At 35.6% G+C, this 22489-nt stretch overlaps 1 protein-coding gene across 1 annotated transcript in view; it reads left to right on the plus strand.

The window, feature by feature from the left end:
* si:dkey-151g10.3 (serine/threonine-protein kinase WNK2) overlaps window positions 1-22489 on the plus strand; it is a 78272-nt gene that overhangs the window by 26803 nt on the left and 28980 nt on the right. Inside the window, exon 3 of the mRNA XM_059332393.1 lies at window positions 20289-20461. Within this exon, the coding sequence (XP_059188376.1) occupies window positions 20289-20461 (173 nt within the window). The remainder of the gene's footprint in view (window positions 1-20288; window positions 20462-22489) is intronic.

The following is a 22489-nucleotide window of genomic DNA, read 5'->3' on the forward strand; positions in this document are numbered from 1 at the left end:
ATGATGTACCTGATTTTGTGTAAAAATCTGGTGCTTTTGTCCGACGTGTCCCCTTTCTTCCCAAATCTGGTCCTAAGCCGCCTGACTATCTGAATGAAATGCATTCTGTGCAGAGAGCAAATATGAACATTGTTGCAAATGTACAACAAACATGACTGTTAGAAAGTCTTTGTCATGCATTTTACATGGCAGTGGGAGGACAGTGATGTAAATGTTAAACGTCTAATACCAGAGCACTGTCAAAGCCTTTACAGCCTATTGGGTTTATTATACAAAGGAGTGATAAGGAAACATTGTTAGAGTGTGTGAAGGCAACATGTGGTGGGAGACAGACTTGTGGAGGAGAGGAGAAATGCATCCCTCTGACTCTTGGCCCCACAATAGAGAGCAGTGTGATGCTAAGCCTTTTGATTTGACTGCTGGCTTTGTGCAAGAAAAGTCAGTCATGTGTTTGGTTTGGAGCTAATTCCAAAACAAGAGCCTGGGCTAATCCTTGAGATCAAGCTCTGTGTGAAGTGGCAGCAGCAGCCATGTCCCCTTCACCTCTTGTGGTTTTACTCTAACACCTACTGGATCTGCTTCATGTCAGCAGGGCTCTGTGGTTTGGTTTATCAGACTGTCACAGCTCCTGCTCAGGCCTGCTTAAATACTTGGAGACATCTGCTCAGCTTGTAAAAGAGCTGAGGCCTCTTTTACCTTCTGTCATGATGTTCTGATGGGTCTTAGGCTATAAAAGTTTAGTAAAAGGAGCCAAAACAAAGCTTAAAAGTGTGAAATTTCTTTCAGAATCACTTTATTCTACATGTCTTGTTTAAAATGTTGCCAAAAATAAACTTTTGTTTGGCATAACTAGATCCTTGAATCATTGAATATTGCACTCCAAATCTGTTTACACAGTGCAGAGAGGAGAGGACAGGAGAGGAGAGGTTGCAAGTAGAGGTTGTAAAAATGCAAATATATTAATATATATATAACATGTGGAGACACTTGTGTTATTCATATAAATCCTTTTTTGTTATTTAAGAACAATAATTTATCAGAGAATTTCAGCTTGTTTTTTTCTCTTTTTTTAAGGACTTTTCGACAATATAAAAGTTATTCAGCACAAAATACATGTTTACTGCCATGCATTGTTGCTCCCATGTTTGTGCTGATTCCATAGAGCTGCACTGCAAAAAACAACTGACCAAAAATTAGAAATAAATAGAATTAAGCAAATAAATGCTTGAAACAAGTAAAATTATCTGCCAGTGCAGTAAGTACATTTTTCTTTGTAGGAATTCTTTAAATAAGTAAAACTAGGCACTGGAAAAACCAATGATGTCTTGAAATAAATCCAAAGATACTTATTTTGAGCAATTGTGGCTTGAATTGCCCAACTATAGTAACATTAAAATAAGCCAGAAATACTTGAAATGTTTTGGTGGTAGAAAATGCTTTTGAAATATCATTCAAACTTCATGCAACTAAAACTCTCAACCAGAGCCAATATTTTAGGTGAAAACTCACCATATTCAACAATTGAATAGCTTGAAAAGCATGAAAAAGCTCACAATGTCAATCCTAAAAACAAGTCTTTAAACAATAAGATAATTAAATAAGCACATAATAATAATACTAATAATTAAATAAGCACATAAAGCTATGGTCAGTAGATAAATTATACTCAAAACAATATATTTAAGATACTATTGCTAGATATAAGAAGAAAATACTTGGTAAGCTTCATGTTTTTTGCAGTGTAAATAGCAATTAAAAAACAAGGCCACAGTGAGTAAAATGTAAAAAGAAAAAAAAAAGAAGCCCTAAAACAGCTTGAGGTTCAAACAGTTAATGCTGCTTCACTTCTAAATGCTAAACTTAAAGAATATTAATAGAAGCTAACATAAATATATATAACAGATACATTAACTCTGTGAGCCTGTGAGCCCTGACTGGAGAGAACAGAATGTAAACATGCGGTTTATCTCCTGACGCTGGCAGCTTCCTCATCTATAATGAAATTTATAAAAGGTCAGCTATGTTAGAATGAATTACTGTGACGTAAATACAGGTGTCAGCACTGTTTGTCCAGGAGCTTATCAATGTTTTCGGTACTCATCAGGAACTAGTGCTGATTCAGAGCTGGTTCTTGATACCCATCCCTACATACAGTCTGTAGATTTTACGGTGACAAACTGCTAAAACATGACAGTAAAAGACCTTAAAATGATAAATGGGTTAATTCAGTGTCAGTAACAATAAAACACCGTAAATGTCCTGTATATATTAGGGTCAATGACGTGATCTAACCCAGTGTCAGTTCGAGTAACCAGTAATTTTCTCCCCATAAAAATCTGATTATATACAGGAAAATAAATGTGAACTAAAATGAGAGAAAAAAATACAATCCATGTTTACATTGCAACACTATGGTATATAAGAAACTTTACATAATTTGTCAAAACTTTAGAAAAAAATGGTTGTATGTAGAATATGTTCTGCTCAATATTGACGAAAATGTGTAAATATAGAAATGGTAAAAAAAAATAATAATAATTTGATGTTTTTTAAAATGAAGTAATTATATGTATAAGTCCACTAATATGTAAAAATAATATAAATTACAATGTAGGTGGATGAAGTATTTAATATTTATCATTTTTTTGTGGTTACACCATTTGACATCTTGACACCTTATTTGTCACTGACCCATTAGCCAAAACACTATTTTTTACAGTTTTGTTTTTTGAAAAATACATTACTCCAATGTAAAATACACTATAATATGTATTTAATGTAATATATATACAAGCCACCACTGTAATTTTTGCAGTTATCTTTTGTAAAAAATACTTTTTCTCACTGGTAAATGTACTAAACACCATATCTCTTACAAAAATATACTGTAATATTTAATGGTAAAGTATTTTATTGTCAATCATATGGCAGAACAGCGTTTCTTTTGATGGAAAAACTTTTTATTTATACAGTAAAAAATGGAATAAAATCTTAAATCTTAAACGTGAAATCAACAGTGCCAATATCTTTTTACCATCATATTTTAAAAAGTTCTACTGTATTTATGATGGTAAAGTTCTGGCAACCACAGCTGCCGTTTTTTTACCGTAAAAACAACAGGTTTTATTTTTATTTTTTACAGTGTATCTTTAATATATTTTGCCACCAGACATCATTCTTTCATGTCGCCAGCAAAGGCAGCGATCTATCTCGCCTCAGGCGTGTAAGCAAATCTGTGCAGCATTTTGGAAAATGAAAAGACAGTAGGCTTAAGCTGATTTACGCGCCCATATTGAATCTGCAATATCCAATTTTGTCTCCACAAATGCGTTGGGGTCAGAGTAAATCTCGTAGAGAATAAACCGCTTTTTCTGCTTATTCGCTTATGAAGCATGATGACATTATAACGGCTACGTAGTCAGGAATTACCAAGACAATTAGAAACACTGTCTCATTAGAATTTAGATTATAAACAAAGAGAAGGACAGCTCTTTTAACCCTTTAATGCACAACATATAAACACCTTCTAATGCACAACAGGGGTCAAAAATGACCCACATTCCTTTCCCATGTTATTTAATGCTGGCTATGTGTTGGAATATCTTTTTTTTTTTATAACAACAGATCATAATATCCATTTTTCCTTTCACACTTTATGAAGAAAAATAGTTTTTGTAATATGGAAGGTTATATATTTGAAGGTTTAACTTTAAAAGAGTTGTTAGAACCACCAGATTACATTGGAAAATCACATATTTTAACATTTGAGACTTACTTGAGCCATCAAATAATAATTTCCATTGAAAAAAAACACATATTTAACAAAATAGGATAGTTAATATTTGCGTCTTTTTTGTCAGGTTTTAAATTGGTGACAACATATAAACACCTTCTAATGCACAACATGGGTCAAAAATGACCTCGTGCATTAGAAGCATAGTGATAAAAAAGGGTTTTATTCAAAAAGTAAGAAATGAAAACAAAAAAATAGGATGTATGATGATCAAAATTTTTATTTTTATTATATTTTTATTTTATTTATTTGTATTATTATATAGCTAGTTACTTGGCTCAGTAGCTTGCTAGGCTAACTACTTAGCCAAGAAGTTAGCTAAGTAGTTAGCCTAGCAAGCTACTTAGCTAATACTTAGCCAAGAAGTTAGCTAAGTAGTTAGCTTAGCAAGCTACCTAGCTAATACTTAACCAAGAAGTTAGCTAAGTAGTTAGCCTAGCAAGCTACTTAGCTAATACTTAGTCAAGAAGTTAGCTAAGTAGTTAGCAGAGCAAGCTACTTAGCTAATACTTAGCCAAGATGTTAGCTAATTAGTTAGCTTAGCAAGCTACTTAGCTAAAAAATGGATATGGGTCATTTTCCCCCCATGTTGTGCATTAGATGAGTAGTTACAGAAAAAAGGGATTTTATTAAAAATGAATGAAAGGAAAACATAAAATTAGGATGTATAATGATCAAAACAAGTTATTTGAGGGAAAACCTGCAAAACTGAATGATGAAATTAATTTATTGCAAAGATATAGAATATAAAAACTTATTTGGGTCACTTTAGACCATGTTGTGAATCAAAGGGTTAAAGGAAAACAGACTAATATTCAAACAAACAGTACAACAGGGAAGAGAATAAGGCCGAGAAAGAAAAGAGAGACACAGGAGGTGAGAGAGAGAGAGAGACAGACAGAGGATTACCATGGCATCCCTCCCAGAGAGCAGTCGTGTAGCTAACGCTAACTTACCACATGCAGGGAGACACACACACACACACACACACACACACACACACACACAGACAGGCAGACAGGGCAGTGGCCTGGTCACACGCATATAGATTGATCCAGTGCTACATTCAGAGCAGCATTCTAGTCAGGTCACATGATCCGCCCTGTTTACTAAAGCCTGTACACAGTGTCAATGCAAAGTGGCATTAGAGTGCACTGTAATAATCAGAGGAGTGATGATCAGATGTCACCGGCTTAATGTTTTCATAATGAAGAACTGACATTTGTCCTGCTGCTGCTGATTGCAGTGATCTCTGATGACACAGCACAGTGTGGATGTATCACAATTATCATTATCATTGTTGTGGGAAGGCCTGGCTCAGGTTAAACCCTTTGTAAAACATGAATAAATACAGCATTCAAGCCATTTATTTTTTACATTTATTTTTATATAAAATAGTAGTGCCACAGCAACTTAAATAAATATATCTGGGGGTCCGCAGACATACTCGCCCAGAGAACATTTTGGCCCTAAAAGCCTAAATTTTGTGCCTCTCGCACATTCTAATGCCACTATTCCATCTTAATCATTGCATATTTTAGAGAATTATTGTAAAGGAGAATAAGGGTTCTTATATGTTTTACTTAAGGCGTCTTATTTTGACAGTCTTCTTGTCAATTCTGTGGTGGATTCTGCTAACACATCCATGTGCTCTTATTTTGAAAGCTACATGTATTACATTATCAACCAATTCTATAAATAAATAAAATATCTTTTATATCAATATATCGCCCAGCCCTATTTAGGGTGTAGCTAAACACATGCAGCTTTCAAAATAAGAGCACAGTGTGTTAAGAGAATCCACCACAGAATTTACAAGAAGACTGTCAAAATAAGATGCCTTAAATAAAACATACAAGAACCTTTATTCTCCTTTACAAAATTTCATAAAAAATATGCCCCCGGAACCTCTAAATGGTTATTTTTATTATTTGCTCATACTGAAGAGTCAGAGTTCAGACTAAAAAAAAACTAAAAACATATTTTCTATATCTTAGTATCTAAGTATTTCCTTATATTGACAAGAATATCAAAAATAGCCTTCAATATCGTGATATTCTTTTAGGGCCATATCGCCCAGCCCTAGCCCTAATTATGGTTTGGCTGTAAGTCAAGTTGACTACACAAATTCTCCACACTTAAATCTCCAAATGAAACGTGAACAGAAGGACAGGAGGATGATAAACAGCCTGGACGTGAGATTTAATTCTGTCTCCACTCTCCTGTGAGACTGCAGCCTGGGAGCACCTAGCTGCTCTTCTCCTGTGTCCACAAAGAGAGGGAAGCCAGGGGATTATCTGTCCAAATGCAGCTTGAAAGACTGTGTAATTAAAGTTCACAGTGCGGACACCATCCCTCTTCTCCCCTTTCTCTTTCCCTGGGAATCCCCAGCCTAAATGGACAGAGCTATATATCCCCCTTAGTCCCGCTTCAGCTCTATATTCTGCCGTCCGTCCCTCTAACTGGACATGTTTGTGTGTGTCTCGTACATGCAGAGACATTTCTGTTAGCAAGCTGTTGCTCTCTGTCCGTCTGTGTCAACATATGCTGCTCTATGTGTGCATGTCACCCTCTCTCTCTCTCTCTCTCTCTCTCTCTCTCTCTCTTTCACCCTCCCTCCCTCCATCACTTTTTGTCTGTGTGAGTGAGCATGCAGAGTGATCCAGGGAGTTAATTACAGTGGGTGCCTGTAAGGCTGGAACAAAAACCCTGCACAGACAGCATAACTGGGGCGGCAGAAACCAGACTGGTTCAACCCAGTCATCCCAGACTGGTCCAGCTCAGCTCAGCTTAGTCCAGCCAGACTCACAGGAAGACAAACACGAGAGCAGCATTCAGGTCTGCAGCACTGACATGATGGCTGCCGTGATCATGATAATCACCGTAAAACCCTTTATATTTGGTAACTTCAGTGGATATCAAAATGGGGTCCCCATGTCTCTCTTTGAGGTCGTAGAACCACATGGTCTCACAGGATTCTGTGAAATAGCCACGGATTTGCTTAACTCAAAATCCGTGGAATAGCCACGGAATCACTCAGATTTCTGTGAAACTGACACAAAAAGACACAAAATGACAAAAAAAATGACAAAAGGACAATAAAAAGACACAAAATGTTAAAAAAAAGACACAAATTGACTGAAAAAAGACACAAAATGACCAACAAAAGACACAAAAAGACACAAAATGACCAAAAAAAGACACAAAATGACGCTTAACTCAAAATCTGTGGAATAGCCACGGAACCACTCAAATTTCCGTGAAACTGACACGGATTTCGCTACAATGCAAGTTAATGACAGTCATATCCCGTGGCTATTCCAACATACAAAGTGATTATGTACATTCACTGAGTGAATATTTAGAAAATAAAACATATATTTCTCGCTAGAAATGTGATCAAAATCCATTTTTATGCAGAAACTAAGTCAAAATATTGATTTTTTCACTAAAAATGAGAGAACTGTCCGCCATGTTTTTTGTTCTGACCGCCGGGACCTTGAAAGTCTAGGGTTGGAATTTGGAATTTGCAAGTATTTCAATGAGTGCCCTATTAAGGGTTAAATATTTCAGATATTTGTCTCGATTCTCCAAATCCACATTTTGTTTACTAACAGAAGAGCCATTGTTGGCCAAAATAAGAGAGAAACACTGCAAAAAAGGTGTGTCTAAAACCAGATAAAAACACTAAATCTGAGGGAAATGATCTTGCTGCATGGACAGATAATTTCACTTGACAAGATTTCCTAAATTAAGATTATTAAATCTACAAATAAGTATGTTGAACGCTTAAAAAAAGAAATTAACTCTTAAAACAAGATAAATTAAAGCTGCAAGCAGCGAGCAAGCACTGCAAATTATATAAAATATATTTTGAATAAAAATATATTTTATTAAAAATAAAAGTTATGGTTAATGTTTGAAATAAAAATGTATATTTTTATTAAAAATATATATTTTATTAAAAATATTTTTATTATTAAAAATATTTTTTTTAGAAAAAATAAAAGTTATGGTTAATGTTTGTAATAAAAATATATTTTTATTTAAAATATATTTTTATTAAAAGTATATTTTTTAAAATATATTTTTTATTTAAAATATATTTCTATTACAAGCATATTTTTAAAAATATATTTTTTATTTAAAATATATTTTTATTACAAACATTAACCATAAAATGGAAGTTGAAATGTAGCTGAATGTAAAAATAAGGCAACATTTTTTTCATAAGAATATTTCTTATGGGCATTAAACCAATGGCATACTAATCTTTAGGCATTAAGATAGTCTAACAGTGGCATATTTTTAATAAAAATATATTTTTAAACAACATTTGCACTTGATGTAGAAAAGAATAACCCTGCAAAATAAAACAGTACATTTCTGAAATAACAGTATATATTATAAAGTGTGATAAGACATATGCCATAATTATTTTAGGAATGTACCACACATTGATTTTGATACTTGAAATTGAAAGCTTATTTCAACAAATTTTGGTGAAGAGCTGAAACCGTGACACGCCTAATTATGAGAGCTGTTTGTCTTTATCTCTACAGATAAATGCCAGCTTAGGAGGTTTCCTGCTACTATCACGTGCCATGTTTCTTAGTAAAAGGCTCATCCTTATTAAGGCCATTAGAGCAGTTGGACTTTGACACGGTTAAGGCTTATATCAACATTAGAGCTCAGTATGAGAGTCAAGACAGAGACACAAGACAGTTTGACAGCTGACATCATGATAATTGATTTTGCTGCTTGTCCTATGTCCTATCCTTGGATTAAAAACAATTAATGAAAGCTCTGATGGAAGTTTTACCCCTCTGGAGTCCCCAAAAGCGCCAAATCTAGACTTCTTCATGACATCCAGACTAGAAAACAAAGCAGCGTGGAGCCCTACTGTAAATTTACCTCTAAAGTTCTGGCTGTAAACTCCATGAGGCCAGTTTCAGTTTGATGATGATATACCAAGTAAAACTGGAGACAAGCTCAAATAGATTTAGTATAAAATGATAGAACTGGTTGTAACCCTCTTATATGTTAGATTTGCAATCTTTGTTCACATTTGCAACATTTAAAATTCTTCATTGAGCATGATAGTGTTTTGAAAGTTAAAAAAAAAAGATTCAAAATCACATTTTATGTTGGACTAAAGGACTAAAAAAGACACAAAATGTAAAAAAAAAAAAAAAAAAAAAGACACAAAATGACTTAAACAAGACACAAAATTGAAAAAAATAAAATGACTGAAAAAAGACACAAAAAGAAACAGAATGACAAAAAAAAGACACAAAATGATACAAAAAGTCACAAAAAAAGACACAAAATTACCAAAAAAGACAAAAAATTACTTACAAAGACACTTTTTGCAACACTATTTGCAACCTTTGTTCACATTTGCAACATTTAGAATTCTTCATTGAGCATGAAGAACGTATTCAAAATCACATTTTATGTTGGACTAAAGGACTAGAAACGACACAAAATGTCCACAAAAAAAGACACAAAATGACCAAAACAAGACACAAAATTGAAAAAAATAAAAAATGACTAAAAAAAGACACAAAAAGACACCAAATGACAAAAAAGACACAAAATGACAAAAAATAACTAAAAAAGACACTAAATGACCAAAAAATACACAAAATGACTTACAAAGACACTTTTTGCAACACTATTTGCAACCTTTGTTCACATTTGCAACATTTAAAATTCCTCATTGAGCATGAAGAACGTATTCAAAATCACATTTTATGTTCGTTTTTTTTTGTTTCCTTTTGGCTTCAAAATGTTGATCCAGGAAGTCAGGATGAAATAATTATTATCAGGTCATAAAGGTAAGGTTGTGCTGAAAAACATTATACCAACATGGCATTTAAACATTCCTTTTTAAAGTGGTGTATACGGGCAGGATGAAAAGGATTCAAAAATGGACAAAATAGCCCAAGACTGTAGTTTCTGGTCACAATTCAGTGTAAATAATAGTTGAGCAGATAGAGTTTGTCTTGATGTTTCTGATTAAAAGTTCATGTGGCTGAGGCCAAGACAGACTATTGATGTGTGACTAAAATTAGCCGAGGCAAATGAAAATGGACGAGAGCTTAAACCAACTAGACCCGCATGGAATCGATCCAACCAGACTGACCAGACGCACGGCTCAACTAGGGCACCGACAGTTGGCAAGAGTCCCTCGGGCTGGATCCACATTACCTAACCCACAATGGAGATTTAATTTCTATTGAATGTTTGGGACATTACCACATAACACTGGCATTCACTCTATAGCTAAACAGATCATCAACACATCTAAAGCACTCATGATCATATGAAGGGATCGTTATCTGAGGCATGGGATTAACCCTTTGATGGACAACATGGATCTAAAGTGACCCAACTAAGTTTTTATGTTCTATATCTTTGCAATAAATTAATTTCATCATTCAGTATTGCAGGTTTTCCTCAAATAACTTGTTTTTGATCATCATAAATCCTAATTTTATGTTTTCCTTTATTCATTTTTAATAAAATCCCTTTTTTCGGTAACTACTCTTCTAATGCACAACATGGGGGGAAAGCTAACTTCTTGGCTAAGTATTAGCTAAGTAGCTTGCTAAGCTAACTATTTAGCTAACGTATGTAATGTAATGTAATCTGGTGGTTCTAACAACTCTTTTAAAGTTAAACCTTCAAAATAAGACAAACATAGTTACACATATACTCAAATTGTTAATTTAGTATATCACTTTTTGTATCATTATGCTTCTAATGCACAAGGTCATTTTTGACCCATGTGTGTAAACTTGATGTAATAATACAAAAAACTATTTTTCTTCATAAAGTATGAAAGGAAAAATGGATATAATGATCTCTTGTAATAAAAAAAAGATATTCAAACATACACTGTAAAAATGTCCCGTTGTTTTTACAGAAAAAAAAGTGGCAGCTGTGGTTACCAGAATATTTCCGTAAAAAATACAGTACATATGTCTACAATCTTTACAGAATAACTTGTACATTTCACATCCTAAAACTGTAGTAATTAAAAAATATATACATTTTAAAGTTGTAGATTATACCGTCCTTCACTGCTAATTTAATAGGATGATGCTGCTTTTATACAAATTATTTATGCAAAATTTACAAGCAGATTTTGCTTATTGTGCATTGAATACCAGTAAATTAACATTCAGTTATTATTTATTGTACACTGAATACCAGTAAAATGTATAAGTTGTTCTGTAAAGTTGTTTACATTTCTACTGTATTTTTTGCAGAATTATTCTGGTAACCACAGCTGCCATTTTTATTCTGTAAAAGCAACAGAAATTTTTTTTACAGTGCACAGCCTGCATGGGATAACATGGGAAATGAATGTTGATTTATCATTTTTGACCCATGTTGTGCATTAGAAGGTGTTTATATGTTATGCATCAAAGGGTTAAAGGGGAATGGCACAAAAGGAAAGAACTCTAAGTGAATAATCCTTTCTGTATGAGGTTATATATGAAGGCCTCCTGCTAACCAGTGCTCGCCTGAAACAAAATGGCCAGTGCAGAGCAAAGGCTGAAGTCATCTATGAAGGTTATTGAACTTGGCCTACTGGCCTTGGTTTCTAATCCGGTTTACAGTAATCTAATCCCAGCCACCCGCCACCTCGGATTTTCAAACACAGTGACATGCTTATTCTCACACTGCAGGGCCATACACACTCCATGCACCCTCATAAAGGTGCAAATATCCACTTACAATAAAACTAATACTTCCCTATTTGTTAATCCAGTTCCTGCTTCCTTCTCTGCAGCTGAGTTAAACTCTCCTTCAGACAAGAATGTAACCAGGGAAGCCAGTTCCTCTCCAGTCTCTATGATATGTGATACTCTTGCAGTGTTTGCCAAAATAGATAATTTAGGCCGCACGTGCTTTGGCGTTCATGACCTCAGCTTCTTGCCTTCTACTAAATGTGGCTTGTCAGCCATATCCCGTCCATTTCCCTTCTGTGTTTTATGAGGCTACTTAACCTGCTGCTTGACCTTCTGCTCCACCAGATGTCTGATCCAAAAAAATCTCATGGTGCACAAACAGGTCTTACAGACTGTAAACTGTGTTTACAGAGTTATAGCACTAAGGCAGGCCCCCGAGGCGCCTTTTGGCAACAATATTATGACAAACTGGCCATGCAGGTGTGAACAAAGTAACAGGAACACCCAAAATATCGTTTAATTAACTGCACACACCCTACAGGTAACATGACATGTGTGAAACTTAATGTAATATTTACTGGGACTGTGTCAGGTTGCTCCAAAAGTACAATAAAATACAGTTCAATGTCAGGCCGGGCTCAAGTAAGGACTCAGGTGCAGAGCAGGTGTATGAAAAAATCTCTTTATTAAAAAAAATGCAACAAGAGTAATCCTCACCGAAACCAAAGTGGCTACAAAACTCCTGAAGCTGAACTAAAATGAGAATAAAGAACAGTTGTTCCAAAGGAGGAAAAACACTGTAACCCTATCTTCTCTAAAAAATAAAATGAATAAGTCCTAAACTGATATACAGGGAATATGATCTAATCTTACAAGGGGAAAACTAACAAATAAAAACTAAAACAAACAAAAGGCGCTCAAAAACGGAGGGACCAAACCTGGTAAAGAAAATAAAAGAATCTACAAAAACACTACGATAAACCTGGAACTGGAGGGAATAAAAATGAACTCAAAATCACTCCAAAAGGAGGAAAAACAAGTTAGGGGCAAGTGACCTGAAACGAAAGGAGAATTACTATTTCAAAATAAAACAGGAAATAAAACACCACCTCACCGCGGTGTGACATTAAATAAGAATAACATACGACACAACAACACAAACAGATAAGTGAATAAGATAAAAATATGAATACAAAACAAAAATGTATTGGTATTAACAGAAATAATTGCATATAAGAAGTCATATTACAATACTGTACTTGGAGAAGTAAAAAATAATATTGCATATGGAAGAGGAGTTATAACGTGGACCTGGAAGTTTGTCCACTAAATGTGGCCACAATAACAGTAAAAAAAAAGAGTTAAACCAAGATATATCTGACACAAATTGAACATCATTATCTTCCTTGATTGTGTCATATTTTCTGATGTTCTTGTTAACTTTTGCAGTGCCCGTTCAACACATACACTGCAAAAGGTGTGTCTAAAAAAGAGATAAAAACACTAAATCTGAGGGAAATGATCTTGCTGCATGGACAGATAATTTACCTTGACAAGATTTCTTAAATTGAGATTATTAAATTTAGAAATAAGCATGTTGAACACTTAAAATAAGAAATTAACTCTTAAAACAAGATAAATTAAAGCTGCAAGCAGCGATGAACTGGCCCGAACAGAGTGACCTGATGATTATGTTTCTTACCAAGATAAAAAAAAACTTTAGATTTAGAAGTGTTAGATAATTTATCTTGTTTTACTGAACAAAACGTTCAAATAAACTGTCAATACGTAAAAATACAGTGAAAGGGTCAAAGTTAAGAGACCAAACTGCTAAACGTCCTTTTTTATATCTATATAACATTATATATAACTTTATTGACACGTTGCCGTGGATACTCATTGTTCTGCTTCTCTCCTGATGACGGCTCGCCTTGTTAGTGACCTGTCAATCAAAGGTAGCCCCGCCCCAAATCATACGATTCTTTATCTTCTATTTTCTTCTAAATGGGGCCATTATTTACACTATTAACATCAGATTGTCTTGAAGAAGATTTTTTACTAGTGATTGAGACCATAGTGTTGTCCTAAAAAAACCTTTCTGAGGTAATAAATCAAGTGAGAAGTTTTCTCATTTTGCATTGAAATTAATTGACAGATTGTTTTTGCAGCCACACTTATTTTGGAATTTTTGGTAGAATGCAGCTTAAGGCACTTCCTGGTTTGCCTCCCTGCTCAGACCAGGAGGTTGCCGCCTGGTTGAACCTAATATGTCGAATAGATCTCAAGAGCTCACACTCCACACAGCTTTTTCTTGAGTCATTAGCAAGACATCCGCCAAGTGGGAAGCAAATCGAATGAATGGTTGCCCAGAATAATGAGGGACAGTTAGATGGAGACTATGCAGATTCAGCAAAAACTTGGCAATGCAATGGAAATGTGTCCTTTAATGTGATTCACACAGTACACAGGGAAATAAATTAGTTCAAAACAAGCGTGGGTGAACAGGAAGTGCAGATATGTTCATGCCCCTTTACTGCTTGTTTATTATATTAATGGCAGTTGTCCCCTGTAGAATAACAGTAAGACCCAAGTGTATGTATATATAATCTTGTTTACAGTCTGAGGTATTCATTAGGAGAACGGCCCCCACAGGTCCAGTGATTACTGAGTCTTATTCTCATGATTACTGTGTGCTTAAAGCTGGGGTGTTTATTCATGCATTGCAAAAAACAGAAGAACAATTGGGCTGATTTAGAGGAAGAAAGAGCCGACCAGTCACCACAGGGCCGTGTCACAGACTCTGCCTTTCTCTGCTTTAACTTTCTGCCTATTTGTTGCTCTGCTGCTTCCCCATTTCCATTTTTCTGCTGCTGGTTAGGAGACTGTGCTGTCTATTTTTGGAGTATACAATATAAGATTACTGCCATTATTTTCAAGGGTTTATTGGGGAGTATTCTTTAACCCTTTGGAGTTTTTGACGACTTTTCATTCTGCCTGTATAAACGACTTAAAAAGTGTTCACCATGCCATGTTGATATTGTTTTTCAGCACAACCTCACCTATATGACTTGATTATTATTTTTTTCATTTTGATTTATTGGAGCAACATTTTCAACACAAAAAAACACACCGAAAACACATATACCACACAAAAAAAAAAAAAAAAACACACACACAAACACACACAAAAAATTACAGGAACACACATAAAAACACATACTTTTTTTTATTACAAAAAACACCCATAAAATTACAAAAACACATAAAACACACAGAAAAATGACAGAAACACACACCAAAAACACACATAAAACACATAAAAAACACACAAACTGAAATTGACAAAAATCACAAAAAGAATTATAGACAAAATATTGCATTAAAAATGCTGAATGCAAACTGCAAAATTTGAAAAACCTTGAAAAACTTACACTTGGTCTTACTTAACTTGGTCTTACTCAACTTACCTTTGCTGAAAAAGAGTTGATGCACTAAATTGGACATGGAAACTTCAAAAAAGCTGACAGCAGGGCTCCATGCTGCTTCGTTTTTACATTGCAGCGTCATGAAGAAGTGTTGCTGCGGTGCTTTCAGGGACTCCAGAGGGTTAAATTCATCACATAGGTCAGTGTGAGTGAAGCCTCCTAACAGCAGTAATTGTGTTTGCTTGTGTTTATCAGTCCTGGCAATGGAAAGAGGACTGTGAAAAACACATATCGCCTTTTTTTCTAGAGATTTGTTGTTGTTGTTGTGCCTCTCTTCGTGTGAATATCGGTGAGTGTGCGTGTGTGTGGGTGGCTATGTGAAAGGGAAGCAGCAATGTGTGGGTCCGTCTAGACACAATCTCACCAGCTGAACTCTGAGTGAACTTTGCCGACCCCGAGGCTGTCTGATGCGACACTCAGAGGGAGACTGGATAGATGCTGAGGAGGCAGCAGACGGGGACACACAGATAAGCACTATGTCTCTCACCAAGCAGACAGTGAGGCAGAGTGATGCTCTCTCTGGGAGTGAGACAGAGGACAGACGCACCCAAACACAGTCGATACTCCCTGGCAGTATAAAGTAGGGCTGCACGATTATGGCCAGAATGATAATCATTTTGATCCATATTGTAATCACAATTATTCATCATGTTAGGGAAAACATCCGTATTTTTATTGCACTACTTATAAACAAACAATAGGAACAGTTTTTAGTGTCCGGTGCTTGTTGTAAACAAATCATAAACTGTATATAAACAAAGCAGCATGGCTAATTATGCACAGGGTCTCCGCTGATCATAAACATAGTGATGGTGAATTAACCAGCATCACTAACTGTGCACAGAGTGTCCGGTGCTTGTTGTAAACAAACAGAGATCGCTAAGTGAACACCTCCTGCAGCAGCAGCACATACACACTGTACTGCTACAGAGCTAACTGTTAGCCTGTTAGCATTTTGCAGACTGGACGCTAAGGGGTTAACATCCCCTCCGACTTTGCAGCTGGGAGAGACTGCTGCAGGAGGACTGTGCCGCTACTACTCGTTCTTACTCTTCTTAACGAGCTCGTTAAGAAGAGTAAGAACGAGTCTCCAAAAGTCTCCAATAACACCAGAAAAAGTCGCTGGATTTGTCGCCAGTTGCTTTTTAAAAAAAAAAAGTTGCTTAGGGGGTCTGAAAAGTCGCTAAATATAGCAACAAAGTTGCTAATTTGGCAACACTGCTTCGCCGGCTTTTACAAATGGCGTGTGTTGTTGTCGTGTAGAGTACTACGTCACATCCCGCTCCCTATTAGCAATTTGCAGACTGGACGCTAAGGGCTTAACATCCCCTCTGGCTCTGCAGCTGGGAGAGACTGCTGCAGGAGGACTGTGCTGCTTCGACTCGTTCTTACTCTTCGACCCCCCGCGGCTCTTTAAGAAGAGTAAGAACGAGTTTCCAAAAGTCTCCAATAACACCAGAAAAAGTCGCTAAGGGGGTCTGAAAAGTCGCTAAATATAGCAAAAAACTTGCTAAGTTGGCAACACTGCTTCACCGGCTTTTACAAACCATCTATCCAATCAGCAACCAGGCTTTTTTCAGGGGAGAAAAACGGCCCCGCCCCCTGGTGGTTGGTGGACTACTGGTGTAGAAAGAACCTGATTAGATATGCAGGAGAGACACATTTTAAAATGGAAATATCGCCGACGATCAGGTTAATTTAATCATGGCGGCCAAAATCCTGATCATGATTACATTTCGATGAATTGTGCAGCCCTAATATAAAGTATGGCAGAAAGCCAACACATGCAGATATGGGTGGAGGTGCTGTATTCATTGTCGTCATTGAGACCTGACACACCTGCACACAGTCAGGTACACATGCATAAACAGATTGAGAGCGTGAGGGCAGACCTCGGCCTATTCTTAGCCGTAATAACAAACGAGTAGCAGCCCTTTTTGTTGATGCTGCCTCCCTGTTGAGAGGAGAGGGTTGCCTCCACCAGTACTTCCAGAAAAGGACACTTTGCCTCCACCAGTATAGACACAGAGAGGAAGAGATGAAACACAGACACCATGGGGAGAAGAGAAGCAGAGGCTCATAAAAAATCCATGCAATAAACATTGATAGATGTAGGGAGAAAGACAAACTGCATGACGTGAAAATCTTTTTTATTTGCATCCAAATATCTGCAGAACACGGAGTCCCCTTGGGGAGCTCTGTGTAAAGCGAAAAGCTCCACATCAATGGAATCGATCAGTGGAAAGCCAGTGTTATGATGATATCTATTTATAGATACGACTGCTTGTGACACGACAATGGCTGCCACCCGACTCCCTCACTATGATCAAGTCAGACGCTCTGTTTGTTTTGTCTCTTCTTACAGTTTGCTTTTACATTTTTAACATTTTTAAAGGTTGCTTGTTGTTGGATGCAAACATATGGCTACAAGCTCTTTAACCCTTAATAGGACACTCATTGAAATACATGTAAATTCCAAATTTCAACCCTAGAGAATATTGGAGGATATTACATACTGCCAGAATGTGTAAAAAAAAACATACAGACCCGGGGGAGGGGGGTGATATTTTGAGAAAAAAAGTTTACGAGATTAAAGCGGCAAATCTACAATAAAAATGTGCAGATTTATTAGATTTATAGTGTTGAATCTGCGAGAAAAAAGTTTTTTCTCCCCACTTTTTTCTCGTAAATCTGCGACTTTTTTCACGCAGATTTGCCACTTTAAATCTCTAAAATCATCAACTTTTTTTTTTTTTGAAACTACTTGGGTTTTTTCTTTCGTTCACATACAAAAATAAAGAAGGTGCATGTTAATTTATGCTTGAAATCAACACGAAAGAACAGAATGATAGTAGAAAATAAAAGCAACAAAAAAACACAAAAACAAACAAAAAACCTAGGTGGAGTCAAATCAAATATCAAAACAAAAATAAGGTTTACAAATAAAAGAGATTTAAATATTAACAATACAACTTGGAGGATTTCAAGTTTTCAAAAATTTACATTTGTTAATTTTTCATGGGGTTATATTTAGTATAATAGTCCATAAATGGAAATCTGCAACTTTTTTTCTTGTAGATATTTTGAAAAAAAAAAGAAAAAAGATTTAAAGTGGTGAATCTGCGAGAAAAAAGGAGTTTTTTCCCACTTTTTTTCTCGTAAATCTGCGACTTTTTTCACGCAGATTTGCCACTTTAAGTCTCTTAAATCTGAGACTTTTTTTCTTGTAGATTTGCCACTTTAATCTAGTAAATTTGCAACTTTTTTCTCTAAATATTACAATTCTGTGTGGTTCTACGACCTCACAGAGAGACATGGGGACCCCATTTAGATATACACTGAAGTTACCAAATATAGTTCTTCGCCCGATAAAGGGTTAAGTTTGCTTTCTATTTTAACTTTTTGGAACAATTAAGAAAGAAAACTGCTCTTGCACAGCAGGTCACATGGTCCACAAGGGTCAACAGACCACAAACCTGATGTGCTTTGTTTGTTTGTACACATGGAAATAGCAGATAACAACAGTTGCTTGTGACACGTCTAAAAATACACACTGAGTTAGTCGGGCCGCTCAGGATTTCCTCCGCTGTAAAAATGTTTTAATTTGGAGCATTGTGTTTAATTATATAGCTTTATAACTATCACATCAAAATATCACATCACATTCATATTCATAACTGCTATTTCTTTACCTGATGTATTGAAAAATGTAATGATATGTGTATTTTTTGTCTGAATATGGTAAATGTAATTAATGAGTGCACCAGGGGTTTTTAAAAAGAGAAGAATACATAAAAATATACAACTAAAATCAGACAAAAGATGAAAAACACATGCTTTTTTTAAACTGGAGCACTAAAAACCGTCACTGCAAAACATGCATGAGTGTTAGATTGTATAAATAACCTCTGCTCCAGAGTCTAACAGAGGGATAAGTCAATGGCTGTGTCTGCTCCTCCGGGATGCCGCCTGAGCCAGTGAATTGGATTTCTGCCGCGTCCATTCTGGCCGCCATACTGGGGGATGTGTGGCAGATGCAGTAGAAATGTGTTCTGTGAAGCTCAGGTTGGGTGTTGTCTCCACACTGCTGCAGCTCTGAGTTGATAGCACCATCTAGTGGCAGTAGGTGTTAGTGCACAGTCAGGAAGGCTCATGTTTTGGGGCTCTGAACAGAACGGTGTGACAGCATTTTTTCACAGGTTATAGAATAGTGATGGTGATTTGGTCTCTTTTTAGTGATCCGGATCATTTGTCCCCCAAATGGCTCTTAATTTTACCACTTATACCTTTTATAATTCAGCCAAATTTAGCGCTGCACCTACAAGGGGTTCCAAAACACCAGAAAATAAACCTCAAATCAAAAATGTAACTGAAAAACACAAAACTGCAAATCATAATCGCCCCATAACTCATGTTGCACAGGATTACTCAGATGTGGTTGTTAAAGCTGCTCATGATAACTTGGATGTGGTTATTCAAAGACAAAATAACTTAGTGGAACTCTGTTTGTCTCACTGCAAAACCTGTCTATGTTACCTGCAAGAGAGATTTCTGTGTTTGATGGTAACCCATTGGACTATCAGTCTTTTATCCATGCATTTGAACACATGATTGAAGAAGAGACTAAAAAATAATCAGGACAGACTCTACTTATTGAGGTGCGCTCAATAAATTGCTGCAGCCAGTTGCATTTACAGTTGTAAAATCCCTTGCTTGAAGAACCACTCTGCTACACAAAGCAGATTGAAAAATGATTTTTATTAAAACACATACACCTAACAAAACAAGTAAAGTACTGAAAATATAGAAATTAAATACAGCAATCAAGTAAATGTGCTTTGTTAATGCTAACTACTGACATCTGGACAAAACAAACAATAAAAAACAAAAAACTAATATTTTGGTATAGAGTAAAAATAATAATAAATAAACAACATAATAAAAAAATATATAATACAAGGTGCAAAACAGCAGCATCCAACAATTTTAGGTGTCTCAGCGCTTGTCAATCCTCATATGATTGGTTCACACAGCATGCATGTACCATAGTACTTTTTCTAATGATAAAAGTAAAAAAAAAAGAAAGTAAAAAAAGAAGAACAGCTCACTGATGGACGTGAGCCGGCTCCCATCGCTCACTTAAAAGAGCAGACTCTTTGAACTGGCTCATTTGCGACCAACACATCACTATTATAGGAATAAATGAAGCGATGTTTGCAGTTATTTAGGTGACATTCTCTCCAAAAACACTGGGGAAACAAATGTTCACAGTCATGGCGTATAACAGTGTGTTTCCTCTCACTTCAGGACCGCAAGTTGACGAAGGCGGAGCAGCAACGCTTCAAGGAGGAGGCGGAGATGCTGAAGGGGCTCCAGCACCCGAACATCGTCCGCTTCTACGACTCCTGGGAGTCGGTGCTCCGAGGCAAGAAGTGCATCGTCCTGGTCACTGAACTCATGACGTCAGGAACACTCAAAACGTGAGCACAGCCTCCTCATAGCTATAAATAGATGGATGGATGGATGGATGGATGGATGGATGGATGGATGGATGGATGGATGGATGGATGGATGGATGGATAGAATTTGGTCATTTTGTGTCTTTTTTGTTATTTTGTCTTCTCATTGTGTGTCTTTTTTTAGTCATTTTGTGTCTTTTTTGGTCATTTTGTGTCCTTTTTGTTATTTTGTGTCTTTTTTGGTAATTTTTTACTTTATTCTATTCTTTATTCTTTAGTTTATTCTAGTCTATTTTTTTTTTGTCATTTTGTGCCTTTTGTTGTGTCTTTTTTAGTTATTTTGTGTCTTTTTCTTGGTCATTTTGTGTCTGACAGACAGACAGACAGACAGACTTAATTTATCCCAAGCTGGGAAATTACAGTGTAGCAGCAGAATTACACACAGAGACAATAACAACACAACTAAATAAAAACAACAACATAGGCATATTCAAGCAATAAAATGCAATAAAAATAAAAATGTCTAAAGAAGGAGTATTGTTTGTAGTGCAGCATAAAATATAAATATACAGTATAAAAATATAAGGTGCCGTGAAACAAATAAGGTGCAGTGAAGAGTGTGCAAAGAAAACACATAAAGTGCATAGATTAGCGACTGTATGTTATGATCTATCTATCCATATCTATTGTTCTGTACTCAATGACAGCTCACTGAAAATTAAAAAATTAAAATTAATCTTAAAGTCATAGACTCTAGTATTTTTGGTCATGCATGGCCCTCCACTGGAGTAAATGTCAGCAACAAGCAGTGGTTCTGTACTGCAGATAGTTTTATGGTAATGAAGCATTTAAAATGATCTAATAACAAACAGCTGATTACGGTTGCATCAGTACACCAGTTTCACCGCTTGCCACTGAAGAAAATTGATGATTATCATGCAGTGTTCATTTATTTATCTACAGTGTTATACTTGTGCCACACAAACACACATGCAGCAATCATTTTTTAAATATTTTATTCTGTAAAGATACAGTTGATGACCCTTTTCCCTCCTATTTGTTTTGTTCCAACAGTAGATTTACAGCTTTTCAAAAGGGAGGCTTTCCTCATATACGAAAAGAAACAATCAAGTATCAATTTTCTTTCTCTGTTTACTTATTGTTTGTTTTGATCAATGCTTTTTTTCTGGTTTGTTACTTCTGTTTTAATTACATATATTGACCGAAATAAACGGATACGAAAATGATTTTAATTATGATAAAGTTCAACCAAAAAGACCCCTTCTGTTTGTGTTCCATTTAGGGTCATTGTGACTGATAACAATAGTAATATTGATAATTTTGTAACACAATGAAACTGTTTAATATTGTATGAGACAGTTTTATATCTGTACATATCTATTGAAGGTTTAGAAAATGTAAAAACGTGTATCTGGCTTATTTTAGCTACAGGGCAAACCGACAGCTGTAAGCCTGCTGTTACAATAAGCAAATATTAACACAATTAAGTACAGTAAATATTTGGCAGTGCTGCTCTATCTTCTTCCAAAAAACTAACAAAAAATAATGAATTTAAAAAGCGTCTGTAGGGTGGCTGGTGGGCGATTTATTAGTCATACTGTACTTAAAGGGAACCAGCTTTGAATAATACACTGCAAAAAAGGTGTTTAAAAACACTAAATCTGAGGGAAATGATCTTGCTGCATGGACAGATAATTTCACTTGACAAGATTTCTTAAATTAAGATTGTTAAATCTAGAAATAAGCATGTTGTACACTAAAAATAAGAAATTAACTCTTAAAACACTCTTAACACTTCTAAATCTGCCACAAAATGGCCAAAAAAGACACAAAAAAGAAAAAAAATACACACAAAAAGACACAAAAAGACGTAAAATGACCAAAAAAGAAACAAAAGACGTAAAATGACCAAAAACACATAAAAAGACCAAAAAAAAGACACAAAAAGACAAAAAAAAAAGACATAAATTAATTAATAATAGATATTATGATTAAAGCAAAAGACGGGGGAAGAAAATTAATCTGATG

Source organism: Centropristis striata, chromosome 5 (genome assembly GCF_030273125.1).
Source record: "Centropristis striata isolate RG_2023a ecotype Rhode Island chromosome 5, C.striata_1.0, whole genome shotgun sequence".
NCBI classification, from domain to species: domain Eukaryota; kingdom Metazoa; phylum Chordata; class Actinopteri; order Perciformes; family Serranidae; genus Centropristis; species Centropristis striata.